The sequence below is a fragment of the Eumetopias jubatus genome, unplaced genomic scaffold (genome assembly GCF_037043125.1).
Source record: "Eumetopias jubatus isolate StellerSeaLion01/CBP00866 unplaced genomic scaffold, mEumJub1_p1.0 scaffold_16, whole genome shotgun sequence".
Lineage (NCBI taxonomy): Eukaryota > Metazoa > Chordata > Mammalia > Carnivora > Otariidae > Eumetopias > Eumetopias jubatus.
Window position 1 is genome coordinate 53,111,500 of NW_028274822.1, and position 14,486 is coordinate 53,125,985.

Below are 14,486 nucleotides of genomic sequence, written 5' to 3' on the forward strand. Positions count from 1 at the left end.
CGCAGGCAGCAAGGGGTCTATGGCTATGTGCATCCAGGGTTACCACAGCCAAAGGCACTCACCACAGTACCCCACCTCCAAGCTCTAAAGTTCCGACAAAGAAAGATGTGTTGTATGCTTCACAGTCTCCCCAAAGCCTGGCACAGTGCCTAGCAATGAGAGGTTTTTAATGAGTATTTTCGGACCAACAAATGTATGAATCAATGAATGCAAGATCCAGTGAACAGAATCAGCAAGGAGAGGGAGAAATATACACGATGTTTTGTACTGTAACCTAAAAGAGAAATTCAAGAAGTAAATGAAGATGTGTGTATATATACACATAGCCACACATTAAGAAAAATGCCAAGAATAGTGGGGGCCAACCCAATGTTCCAAAAACAATGCTCAGATATTCTGAAACCGATGTTTTTCCAGATGCTAATTAAGACTTCACTGAAAAAAACTTGCATAAATCTGGTGTATGTGAGTGACAATTAAGTGACACCCACCTTCGATCGGTAAATCTAAAAATATCCCTGTGAGAACAAATGACATCTGTGCAGATCGCTCTGAACACAGGGCAGCCCCAGAGCAACTTGTAGGAGAGACCACTGGCTGGTCTGTCGGGGGAATTCAGTATGGGGAAGTCAGCTGAAGCAGAGGTGAGGCAAAAGGTGACAATGATCATACCATGACCAAAGACTATTATAGAAAACAGGGTGAAATAGAACTTAGGTTATCATTTCCTACTAGCAAGTCTACTTACATGAAAATGCCCAACATTAGAATTCTATAAGGCACAGCCTTCAAGGTAAATAGCTGGTAGCAACAGTTTCATTTTCCTAATGTTCAGCAATATAACAAAATACTCACTTTTTAAAGCAACAGAATTGGCACAGAGAGAGGAAAACTAAATGTTCAATTTTACACATATCTTTAGATTTCACTACGCATAATGAAGTACGTGTTCCTTGCGTAGATGCTAAAGTGGCTAGCAGCACACCAGGAAAAGTGGGCCCTAACTACTTGCCTCAACCCTCATTAACACTCCTGTGACCAAAATCGTTTCAGACTATTGCAGCTCTATAAAATTTAACAGTTCTTGTATTTCTCTTCGTCACTTCTCCCTTTGTTTCCCAAATTACAGAATAATGCTTGAAACTAAGGTAGTCTCTGATAATTTAGTTCATGCTTTTTCCTGTCATAAATATGCCCTAAAATATGCCCAATCTACTTGTATATGAGGTGACAGATTATGGTACAGGAACATTTAACCTGACTGGAGACTAGAGAGAAACACAGAAGTGAAATCGTTAAGAAATGTAATGAGTTTAAGATTCTATTTATAGTTAATAATGAAAGACATTAAACTATTAGTCAACATCAGTTTAATCGTTCCACCTATCAGCATATACAAACTTCTAGCTAAATGTTCATGGCAAGTCATGAAATGCAATTTAAAAATTTCAAATAGCTATACCTTGACCTGTTCAAAATCAATTCTTTTTTTAAAGAATGAAGATTTTATTTATTTACTTGGCAGAGAGAGACAGCGAGAGAGGGAACACAAGCAGGGGGAGTGGGAGAGGGAGAAGCAGGCTTCCCACAAGCAGGGAGCCCAATGTGGGGCTCAATCCCAGGACCCTGGGATCATGACCTGAGCCGAAGGCAGATGCTTAATGACTGAGCCACCCAAGTGCCCCTAGTGTACAGTTTTAATCATGCAATTATGTAATAACCACCATAATCAAAATATAGAACTAGATCCTTTCCCAAAATGCCCCCCGCCCTTCTGTAGTCCATGCTTTCCCCCCAACCCCAGCCAACCGCTGATCTGTTTTCTGTCTCTATAATCCTTGTCTTTTCTAGAATGTCACATAAATGACACTATATAGTATGTAGCCTTCTGAATATGGCTTCTCTCACCTAGCATAACGCATTTGAGATTAATCAATATTGTGGCAGGTATCAGCATTTTGTCTCCTGGTGTTAAGTACATAGTATCCCACTACCCAGATGTTCCAAAGTTTGTTTATTCATCTACCAGCTGAAGACATCTGGCTTGTTTCCAGTTTTTGGCGATTACAAATAAAGCCATCAAAAACGTTTGTATACAGGCTTTTGTGTGAACATAATTTCATTTCACTGGGTAAATAACTTAGGAATGGGACTGCTTTAGATGTATTTTTGCAAGGCTGATTTTGCAGCTATTGTTTTTAAAATATCTTTGGTGTCCTGGGAGAAGTTTGCTATTAAAATAAATCCTTTAAATTATTTTACAAAGTGGTAATAACTGTTTTACAAGTTTGGCTTTTCATATGTGGTAGTTACTTAAAATAGAGATTCACTTACACGGGTGAAAATTCAAACTCTTTAATTACTCACACTGTAACTTTTTAAGCTATGCGTACCCTTGAAAAAACACATACATATAACCTAACCTACAATTCAGATGTTTTGCTCCATATTCTTCCTAGTTATGGGAAAGTGATGCGGGGGAAAAAAGAGGGCAAAACATTTATCCCTTCCAAATGCCATTTTATATACCTCATCTCATTTAATCTTCACAATTAGGTGAGGTAAATGCCATATGCATTGTACTAGCAAGAAAACTGGGGCTCAACTTACATGGAGACAAAGCAATTTACACAGAGCCAAAGAGTTACACTGTGATTCACAGACAAAAACTCAGATATGTCTGTCTCAAATGCCCAGGCTTTTTACTGTATCTTGGGACCATAAGCTCCTAAAAACACTAATGCTAAGTTTAGTAATTTTCAAGGCTATGTGTAAGTAGGAATTTCATAAATGCTTTTAGAAGGCCATGAGGATTCTTCCACATGTTACCATACATGAAAAATGTTAAGCTTTCTATTATGAGTAGCCCTAAAGGTATGACTACATTATAGTCATAAATGTTTAATTTTTTTGAGATTTTTAAAATTTATTTGACAAAGAGAGACAGAGAGAGAGGAACACAAGCAGGGGGAGTGGGAGAGGGAGAAGCAGGTTTCCCGCCGAGCAGGGAGCCCGATGCGGGGCTCGATCCCAAGACCCTGGGATCATGACCTGAGTCGAAGGCAGACGCTTAATGACTGAGCCACCCAGGCACCCCAATTGTTATAAATATGTTTTAAGCAAGATGTTCTCATCCTAAACTTTCTAGGATAAGACAACTGTGGCTAACCTATTTTGGTGGTGATCACTGATAACCATAAGCAACTCTAAGGTAAAACAGGAAATTTGACTGTTAGGCTCACTTTCACATATGAAAGGCATACAATCTCAGCAAGTTTCTAAGGAAACCATATGTTGTATTTTCAATGATGACTATCACTTTAGTCCACACATTGATTGGGAGGATACAATTTCCTTTGAAACATTCTGACTTTATTTGAAGTTCTTTCTATTTACTCACTGACCTGGATGTCAGGAATTGACATCATGACTCTTCTATAGTTGAAATAATAGCCGTGCGACTGGGAACAAATAAACATGTTCCTGTCATTTGTAGGTCTAGGGAAAGACATGTTAAACTAAATTCATCTTCTTCTCATGTCCCCCCCAAAACCTCAGTTAATATCACTGATGAATTAAGCTGACATTTAAAACTTGTCCCAACTGTGTTAAGTCCTTGGGCTGAAAGTCCCTCAACCCCCATCATATGGTACCCTGTTAAGTTCAGGTAGGAACATGCCAGATGAATTACTCCAGTAGAATGTGAAGGTCACTGCACCTACTTTAACCAACTTTACAACTACTAACTTAACAAGCATGTGTGGGCCTAAAGTTCACAGTCTAAACATCCTCGATAACCCCAGGCTGAAGGGTTTATTGTCAAGTCTGATAGACCAAGTACATGCTTTAGAAAGAATGCTGTGCTTTAGAGAAAAAGAATGCAGACTGCCTTATCAAAAAGAAGATAATTCAAGGATTAAAATAAATTTGGCTTTAGTGAAATTGTGAACTTTCTGTCATTTGAGTGGGTTGTGTATATACTAAAATACACATGGCCTCCCTGTGCATTCAAACCACTAACATTGCCTCAAATGCGCTCAATTTCTCTGACAAGTTTTGTAAAAATGCTGGCCATAGACTGGACTGGCTTCCCACTCCATTACAAAAAACTGGGGACTTTCTCTCCTAGCCGGCTGAGTTCCCTTAGTTAGAAGGGGTAGGAGTGACATAAAAATTCTTTTCAGTGTAAGAAGAAATGATGACTAACTCAGGAATAGAAAACAATGATGATTCAACAACAAAGGGAGTATTCATCAACGAAGACTACTTAACAAAGCCACAAGACCTTTGGGTCCATAACGTACCTAACAGATTTATATCCCAAAGCTATCATTCTCCAAGTCTGATTAATCATAAATACCTGGGAAGCTTCTAAAAATGCAATTTCCTAGAGGGAAGGCTAAAACAAACCCTGTGGTATTAGACTAGAATCAGAAGTCTCCATGGACAGATGCACAAATGTTGGTGTGTTTATACCTGGGCTAGAATGCACGTTTAACATCCTAGCTTTCTGGCAGTTGGCCCGTTAGCTCAGTTGGTTAGAGCGTGGTGCTGATAACATCCTAGCTTTCTCTGTTAAGAGGAATACTAGAATCAAGGACACGGTAGAAGCAACAAGCACACCTAGAGCCGAGATCTTGGTTTCTAAATACCATTCTCTACTAAAAAGAACCAGAGCTCCTTGGAGAAGTAGTTAATCCCAGGGCTGGAGTCAGGGAAATACAAGTTGATGCTGGAGTTCCAGAAAGTATGAAATTGTTCAAAATCAAGAGAATAGGGATAGGTTAAAGGAACACAGGAGCTAACGTGAAAGAGCTCCCAATGGCTAGAGCTAACACAATTTGAGCAACTGAATAGTGATCGTATTTGATTATTACCTACAGGATAAAATACTCATGAGTCCACACAGACATAAGTTAATAAATAAGCAGGAAGAAGGGGCAGCTTTCTCTTTAAAGATGAATTCCAATTAATACAAAATGAGGGAGATAGAAAACCACTATTAGAATACCACAGTAATAACTGTGGCATGCAATGGATGTTAAAAATAGAGGACAAAAGTTTGAGGAGAAACAGGATGTTTGTATATTCTCAAAGTCTCCCCCCAAGACATACATTCATTACAAAAGGAAAAACATTAACTTTACAGTAGAGGAACCTGCCGGATACCACCTTAATCAAGTGAATCAGGGAAACTTCACCAGTAATAAAACATATCGCCATCACGGAACTCCTGATATGACATCATGTCTGTGGTATTCTTCCCAAAAATACATGACCTCCATCAAATGAGGAGATAATATCAGACAAACTCAAACTGAGGGAAATTCTACAAAATAGCTGACCAGTACTCACTAAAGAGTGTTAAGGTCACAAAACACAAGGAAAGACTGAGGAACTGTCACTGCCAGACTACTGTGACATTACGAAGAGCAAGCTGGGATTTTGGATTTGATCCCGAAACAGAAAAACGACTTTAGTGGGGAAAAAAAAAAAAAACGAATAAAGTCTGTAGTTTTTTTTTTTTTTTTTAAGATTTATTTATTTTAGAGAGAGCATGCGAGTGAGTGTGAGCAGTGGACATGAGGGGCAGAGGAAGAGAGAGAGAAATCCCCAAGCCAACTCCCTACTGAGCACAGAGCCTGACTCGGGCTCAATCCCAGGACCCTGAGATCATAACCTGAGCTGAAATTAAGAGTCGGACGCTTAACCAGCTGAGCCACCCAGGCACCCCTGTAAGTTAAACTAAAAACAATTCCTAGGCTCCATTACCCCCCTTTAATTGTTAAATCTGTTTTGTTTTTGTTTTTTGTTTTTTTGTTTTTGGTGTATATTTGAAGTTCAGTAAGGGTTCCAGGGGTTGGTCAGACTTGGGAATCACTGTCCCTGGCTGCCACTTGAATCACTGAGGAATTCTGAGGAATCCTGATGACCAGGCCACCACCCCTAGATTCTAAGTACAAGTACTTTTTAAAGCCCCAAGAGACCCCCAAATGGCAGCTTACAGGCAAGGAAGGGCATCAATGCCCAGTCCTCTCTTGAAAACTCACTGTATGGGGAACGAACAGAATTGAAGGGTGTACTTCCTATTCCTCTCCTGCCTCACTTTCCCAAAAGGAGGACTTACTTTTCCAATTAAGTTCTGAAATATCAGTCTATAATGGTTATAACTTCATGCTTTGTTAGACTATAAAAGATGACAGATGACTTCTATAATCTTAACTACTGCCCCTTGACCTCTAACCTATGATAGCCTCTATCTGCAGTTCAAGTGGAGTTAGGTAAGTCTCAAAAGAATGCAGTAACATTCTGGAGATTACATAACTTTCCCTTCAGGTTTTCCTGGGATTCACTTTAGGCAAATTTCTGATGAAGGTCTTTTCTACATAGATACAGCTAGGATTAAGATAGTACACCAAGGGCATACAAAATTCTAAACATGATTTTTAATCACAGAGTTAAAATGGTACTCTAACATTAAGATCAGTATACTTTTATTTCCACCCTTTGAAAAATCTCTTCCCTAAGTATCCTAAGAGCTCAGACAATGATTCTAGATTATGCAAAAGGTTTCAAAGAAGGGACAAATAAGTATTTTTCTAGAACAAGCAGCAAGAGTGAAAAATAACCAATAAAAATTATTTTCCCTACTTTCAATTAGATAAGAATGTATAACACGAACAAAAATTATCTACTCTAGAATTGGTGTCTAAAATTTTTTCTTCAGTACAAATGGGTTGATTTTGAATATTTAATACCTAAGATGTGAATGTAAAATATTATATAAAAAGATATGCGTTTTTCCCGAGAGATAAGATTTTTGTTTAGATCCTTTCAGACAGTTGTGTCCAAATCCTGTAGACTGGACCAACACCTGATTCATGTGTCATCTAAAAACAGTGATGGGATTACATCTTGTTTTTCCTATGCACAAAACTACCTGACCAGCATCTGGATCAGATCTGCAATATTGGGATTATCCCAATCAACTGGGTGAAACAGTTAAGCTAACTGGGAGTATGTAATCAGAAACAAGGATGTGGGCAAACTAAAAGAGGCTTTTTTTTTTTTTTTTAAAGATTTTATTTGACAGAGACACAGGGAGAGAGGGAACACAAGGAGGGGGAGTGGGAGAGGGAAGAGGCAGGCTTCCCGTGGAGCAGGGAACCCGATGTGGGACTCGATCCCAGGACCCTGGGACCATGACCTGAGCTGAAGGCAGTCACTTAACGACTGAGCCAGCCAGGCGCTCCAAGAGGCAGCATTTTTATAGACATTTGCTGAAATCTGTCCAGTTGTGCTACTCACAAACTCAAGAGCAGCAAATAACTCAGACACATTAGTAAGTGCAAAAAAAAAAAAAACAAAACTGTCAGTATCTAGCAAAACCAGTGTGGCATAATTGATATTTGCTGAATGAAAAGAATTTTGTTTTCTTTAAATTAACAGGTGAGTCATGTACTCTACAGCATTAGGGAGTAGTTGTGTGTATGCATGTCTCTAAGTCATTTCTGACAACAGATGGGGGCATAAATATAAAAATGGATAATAATTTCAAAAAGCCTAAACATATTTCTGGCCACAGCCTCTATGCTACTCTCCACAAAATTCCTGAGCTCATCTGTGGCATCAGGATTAAAGAGGTAAATGAGCTGTGAAAACAGAAAGATTCTAGGAGAATTTACTCCCCCAAACTGCCTACCTAGTAACACCACATTTCTGAGACGAAATAAAATTCTACGCAACTAAATATTTAGTTTTGTGAACACTCCTGATGCTGGATTGGAGGAAAGTGTTTGGTTTTGGACCCATTCACCTAGTGCTATTCTAGGATTTCAGGCAGCAGGAAGTAATGACAAAATGTGCTAAGGGTTGGGGATTGAGGGGAGATTTCCTAACTCAGCATAAGACACTGCCCTAAGCCACATGCCCCACCTATCAGGTGACTTGCTATCTTCTACTACCATGTTTGTTAGTAAATCTTACTATAAATGACATAAACATACAAAATTCTCTCCGAAAAAAATAAGCTTTTTGGACTCAACCACACTGGTGCCCAGGTCCTCTGAAAGAGCACAGAGGGATAAGAATGGAGAAGCACTGCCCACTTGCTTCATGGAGTTCCCTGCAGCTAGCGGTGAGGACATGAAGACACAGAGGTCAAGTTCTCACTTCGGCCCCATGAGCAGGTCCCATAGCCTCTGTGCATGGGTTCTCATCTCTAATAAGAATGTCCAGATGCTGTCTAGAGTCTCCACAGAAATACTTGATTCTAGAAGCATTTCCTAGGATTACAAGTTTGGCTAAGCACTCCTGTAGTACATGCTGCCCTGATTTAAAAATGCTATCAAGGTAGTTTAAAATAAGCAGTGGAAAATAAGGCCAGATTATTTTGGAACTTCAGGATATTAAAATATGAAATAATGTGGCTTACCAAATAAAGGGATTATCTTCACTTGTTTAAAAATTATGGAAACTTTTTTTTCCAATTGCTAATTTCTAATAAAGCACAAAAGTCTTCTGTTTTTTAAATTATGAGATTTATACATTTATGTTCCAAACCCATAAAATCATCTCCTTTAAGATGGAGACATTCACCCAGGCAGTATATGAATAGTTAAGGAGTGTCAGGGTCACTGAGGACCTGGACCCTGAAAACTAGGTTTTTCCCTGTCGCCCTTGCCCCCCCCACACAAGTTATAAAGTCTAACTCTTACATCATCAGTACAGCTTATTAAGCAGATATCAAATCTAGCACCCTAACACTAGCCATTCAGAAAAATCGAAGTTTCTCTTGGGGCAGGGAGGTGACTCATGGGACTTCAATGTTCTGACATTAACATAAAAGGGAACTGTTAATAAAATGCAGTCTAATCAAATACCGTTGACCTCTCTCTAGAAAACACCAGTATAGCATAAGAACTTCCTGAGATAGGTGGTTTGTGTGTGTTAGTGCTGCTCAATAAAAGAATTTTTTATATATTCATAAAGATGCAGCTATATTCATTATTCTCCCCACTGACCTTTACAACAAATGTGGATGAATCCATATATACATACACTCTATACTATTAAAAAGGAAATCTGGGGCACCTGGGTGGCTCAGTCGTTAAGTGTCTGCCTTCGGCTCAGGTCATGATCCCAGGTTCCTGGGATCGAGTCCCACATCGGGCTCCCTGCTCCGCGGGAAGCCTGCTTCTCCCTCTCCCACTCCCCCTGCTTGTGTTCCTGCTCTCGCTATCTCTCTGTCAAATAAATAAAATCTTAAAAAAAAAAAAAGGAAATCTGAAAAATAAATTGTTTCTCTCTGTATACCTGACTTCCATTCATATTCAAACAGTGTTCAGTTCCATTGGTTCCTGAGAACCCCGAACAAGTACACTTTCATCGAGTCCAAAAAGCAAAAAGCACACAAATGTGGTAACATTTTTAAAGGTGACAAAAATTTATATAACTTTAAAATCAACCTGATTATGAGCCACAGATATTAGAAATTATCTGTTTTTTTACACTTGTTTTCATAAAAACATACATCCTTAATTTCCTAAGAAACACCTTTACCTCATGGTATTTACTTGAGATTTTTGAAGGAAAAGGTTCCACAGGTAGAGTTAAATTATATTGTCCTTAATCTACCTGATTTTATTTCCTTAATGCTGACTTCTAGAACTTAACATTTTCATATGATTTATTTTGTATCTTGTCTAGATTAAAAAAAAAAAAAACACCTCAATTTGCATTTTGCCCGCATGTCAAAGCTTACAATATTTTTTTTGTAATCATAGGAGAAAGACTGCAGTCACTCTTTTGTATCATATATCAGAATAAAATGCTAGTTTCAAAATATTCAGTTTTCCAAAAAATTTTGGCTAGGACAGTAAAAACCCTAAAACTTTTAAAATGTTTTTTATTCCTCAACTACTGCACTTAGAAGCAAAAATGTAAAACCAGATTGTTTAGTTTGAAACCTAGTTTTAAAAAAATTCTGTTTAAAGCAGCAACCTCATTTTTTCCTAGGCAGAAAGTTATTTGTTAAATAATAAATAGAAAAAAGTAGAAAGATGGTGTAGCATGGTGCTACATTTTCCAAAGAAAAGGCATTAGTCCTCTTCTCTTAGTACTACCCAGATAGAGCAAGCAAGCAAAGTCAACAGGACATTGGTGCATGTAACTCACCAGGATACCAGCAGGGGCCTTTCCATGGTAAATACCTTCAGTTTTACTTAGTGAGTCTTCATGAACCTTCTCCTCCTCATCTTCACTATCATCTTCTAAGTAAAACATCTTAAAACTGAACAAGCTTATCAAGCATGTCCTTTTTTCAGAGACAAAGTTACAGTCCTAAATTATCCAAACGCAAAGCCACTCTGCTGACAAACTGAGTGCAAACTTTGCCGACACAATATGGTTAAAACTGAAAGGAAATGGTTGTTAAAAAAAAAAAAAAAAAGCAATACATACACGACTTTACCAGTAAGATTTGTTCAAAACGCCTCAACCCCTTCTCTCTGAAGGAGATAAGGAGGGGCATGGGACAGGCTGTGCCATGTGTTTACACTGATAGGTACCAAGTCCTGCCCAATCACATGATGGTCACTGCAGCTTCCATGACACAGGACAGGGATTGAGTTAATGATTCTCCAAATCAATCACATTCTCGTTTTAGAAATAAAAACTATATAGAAAAGTAATCTTATAAAAAATTAATCATTTGAGGGAAAATAATGTACATATATTTTCTAAGTAATCAACGAGCTTCCCAAAGACAGCAGGTTATAGATGCTTTCTAGAATTCAATAACAATTTTTTGTCCTATCAGTATGACTCAATATGTTTTCACAATTCTGGATGGAAGACAGCCTGCTCAGCCCTGTAAATAATAAAAAGTTATAGTAATAAGTTATTTATTAATATTGTTATATAATATTCACATATAGTAAAATACTGAACAATTTAAGAGTATGACACTGCAGCATTGTAAAATTCAAATATTCCTGGTACTCCCTTTCTATCTTTCCTTAAGTCAACATCTACAAGTGAATTTTTCTAAAACGTGAAAACATACCTAACACACATGGACAAAATATATTGTTTTTAATTAAAAATATACTATTTTATTCAATACAGCTGTCTATGGTTGTGCTGTTCATTACAACGTGGCTATATGTGCAATGTTGCCAGAGCCAACTGAGAGGTGTTGTAAGTGTAAAACACACAAAATAAAAATGGAATGTGAAATAATCTAATTTTTTATACATAAATGTTAAAATGATAATATTTTGGATGTCCTTAGTTAAATACGATATATTCTTAAAATTTATACCCGGTTTTTTCTTTTTGCTATATGCAATTTAAAATTACATATATGACTCCATTATTATTTTTTTAGAAGATTTTGTTTATTTATTTGACAGAGACATAACAAGAGAGGGAACACAAACAGGGAGTGGGAGAGGGAGAAGCAGGCTTCCCACTGAGCAGGGAGCCCAACGCGGGGCTGGATCCCAGGACCCCAACGCGGGGCTGGATCCCAGGACCCCGGGATCATGACCCGAACTGAAGGCAGACATTTAAAGACTGAGCCACCCAGGTGCCCCTATGACTCCCATTATATTTCTACTGGACAAAGCACCACCTTAGGGCCCTGAGACAATCTTGAGAACAAGGGGAGAAAAAGGACATTCAGCCAAAGTTCTACTAAAGAAGAAATGAAGATGACAGGATTTTTCACCATTCCATAAAAGTACTGAGTTAATTCATCAACAATATACTAGTTGATCCTCATATATTTAATGATGTTCAAATTACTGAACTTTTTCCTCTACCTCTAAACATCACAAAAAGACAGCATTTCCAAATGTTTGACCAAGTAAAGGGAGCCTGGTAATGTTTACTACAGCAATACACCACCAAGATACATATAATAAAAATATTAAACAGAATTAAAAACAAATTTCACCAACATGAGAAATGGCAAAAAATTTATCTTGCATTCAGTATGTTATACTGCTTGCTGCCCAGCCTACCAGACATTAATGTGAGCCTGGAGTACATGAAAGTGCCCTTGGGTGCTGGTAATCTAACTCTGTATACATCAGGGAACACAAATTCCTCCTTTTAAAAGAGAAGTGATTTTTTTTTTTTTGGTCTAAATATTACACAACGTGTAAGAATTTAAACTTTTCCCTCCATGTCCTACGGCAGTTCTGGATACCCAGCATCAGATGGTAGTAAGATAAAAACTGATATTGGGGTGCTGCTAATAGGAAAATAATAAAAGCAGAAATAAGACGTCAGGGAGAAAGGTAAGAAAGAGAACGAGAAAGATGATTAAGGAGAAAGCAGAGAAAATAAAACTTGAAAGAGATGAGAAAATATATAGATGGAATGACTGGAGAAAGGGAAAACTGTTGAGGAGGAGGGCAACTGGAGGGATAAAGATACAGGGAAAAGAGAAAAACAAAAACTTTATCCATTTTAAAAGTTAGTCAACTGAGGGGCACCTGGGTGGCTGTTGGTTGAGCATCCCACTCTTGGTTTCGGCTCAGGTCATGATCTCAGGGTGGGGAGATCGAACCCTGCCTCGGGCTCTGCGCTCAGCAGAGTCGGCTTAAGATTCTTTCCCCCTTTCTTTTCCTTCCCCAACCTCCCACCCCAAATAAATAAAATCTTTTTAAAAAAGTGAGTAAACTGAGGCCCAGCAAGAAATCAGGCAGTTAGTCCAAGGTCACCCACTTAGACCTGATTTCTGGTTCATTGTTTTCTTCCCATGATGCCAGGTTAAGACCAGAAGACAAAGTGCTAGGGAAAGGAGAATAAAGGTCAACGAGAAGGAAAAGACAAAGGGCTAACAAAAGAAGAAAGGTAAGAGCCAGAGGTTGGTGGGTATGAACTCTCTTCAGGTAAAACTTCACCTCAAATGCCTCTTACAAAACAACCAGGGCCTAGGCCAGTCACTTCAATTTCCTGCTAGTCTTGGTACTGACTGTTTCACTGTTTGGACTGATGACTCACAGAATGTTCTGACTCCAAGTGGGCATGCACCATGGACCCGGACACGATGAGCTCATCTTCCAAACATTGATTCTGCAAGAGGCACACACCTCCAGTTTCCCCCTGTGGTGACCTGTGGATCACCTGACTCCCAGTTAGTTGGTAACTGACATTCTGGTTCTGGCCCATCTCTTGAGTGGTGGCACTTTTTGGACTGAGTCAATAAAAGTTAAAACTACAACCAACAATTCTTAATCATCCATATGGTTTTTCAAAGAAAAACACTAGTGTACTGTCAAACTTTTTCTCTACAACCAAAGATAATAAATGGTTGAATATCAAGAAAGACTACTTTTTACTTTTACACAGCATCTTTAACAACCTTAAAAAAAAAAAGCGTTCAGTAGAATTTGGAAGTTTTTCCTAGACTTGTATCTTTCCAGAAAAAGTCTAGCTTAAGGAAACAAAGCTAAAATGCTAATCAGGACAGACTCCACAGCTGATAATGATACTAGTAAAATACACTTTTTTTTTTTTACTACTAATCCTGTAGGTACGAGACCAGGTATTAAAGGGCTTCTTAAGAAGACATAAAGATTAACTTAAAACGTCCTAACCTGAGATCTGCTTATCTGAGGTTGAGCTAAATTGGTTCCATAGAAGTACTTACGCCACAAGTTATATTGACTTTAACACAAAAAATGAAAATAATCTACACCCCCCAGTGGTCACACCGTGGAATACCAACTTATTTCTACTGAATTACCAAAGAGGTAAGAACATTAAAAAGTTTTGATTAGTATAAAATCATGATGAAAATATCTTTTAAAGCCTCAGTTACAATGAATTCATAATCTCTATCATGATTGTTCTACAGTAATTAACTCAAGTGCATCTCTACATTTTCAAGGGCACTCATGACAAAGAGACCCACACAACAGATTTCCTTGAGCCAGATGGCTCTTACCTACACCAATGACGTTTTTCTTCCTATATCTGGAATTACTTATAATTCACTGTTTGCTTATGAAAACAAAAAGGACTAATATGCTTTCTTCAAAACCAAGAGCAAAAAAAAATTTTTTTTTTTAAGATTTTATTTATCTGACAGAGAGAGAGAGAGCTCTAGCAGGGGGAGCAGCAGAGGGAGAGGGAGAAGCAGGCTCCCCACTAAGCAGGGAGCCCGATGTGGGGCTCGATCCCAGGACCCTGGGATCATGAACTGAGCCAAAGGCAGACACTTAACCCACTGAGCCACCCAGGCGCCCCGAGCAAAATTCCTCTTGATAAAACTCAGGTTTTTCAAACATGTGTAGTTTAACTGCTTACTGGATAATGGCTACCTAGTTTACTCAGGTTCCAGTGTTTCATTATATCCTCACACAATCCCCAAAACTCTTAACAAGGGTAGCCAGTGACTGTTCATTTGAGCTGTGAATTAATGAAAAATCAAATGCATATAGGTCTTTTCAGGAAGAGGAGAAAAAAACAGG

General features: G+C 38.3%; 1 protein-coding gene across 2 annotated transcripts in view; it reads right to left on the reverse strand.

Moving 5' to 3' along the window:
• The window catches only part of LPIN2 (lipin 2), an 88,499-nt gene that overhangs the window by 55,597 nt on the left and 18,416 nt on the right, over positions 1–14,486 (reverse strand). Inside the window, exon 1 of one of the 2 annotated variants that reach the window (XM_028092356.2) lies at positions 10,177–10,381. The exons of the other annotated variant lie outside the window; for it this stretch is intronic. Within the exon in view, the coding sequence (XP_027948157.1) occupies positions 10,177–10,284 (108 nt within the window). The 5' untranslated portion in view covers positions 10,285–10,381. Of the gene's footprint in view, positions 1–10,176; positions 10,382–14,486 lie in introns of those variants that run through there. 2 annotated transcript variants of the gene reach the window in all.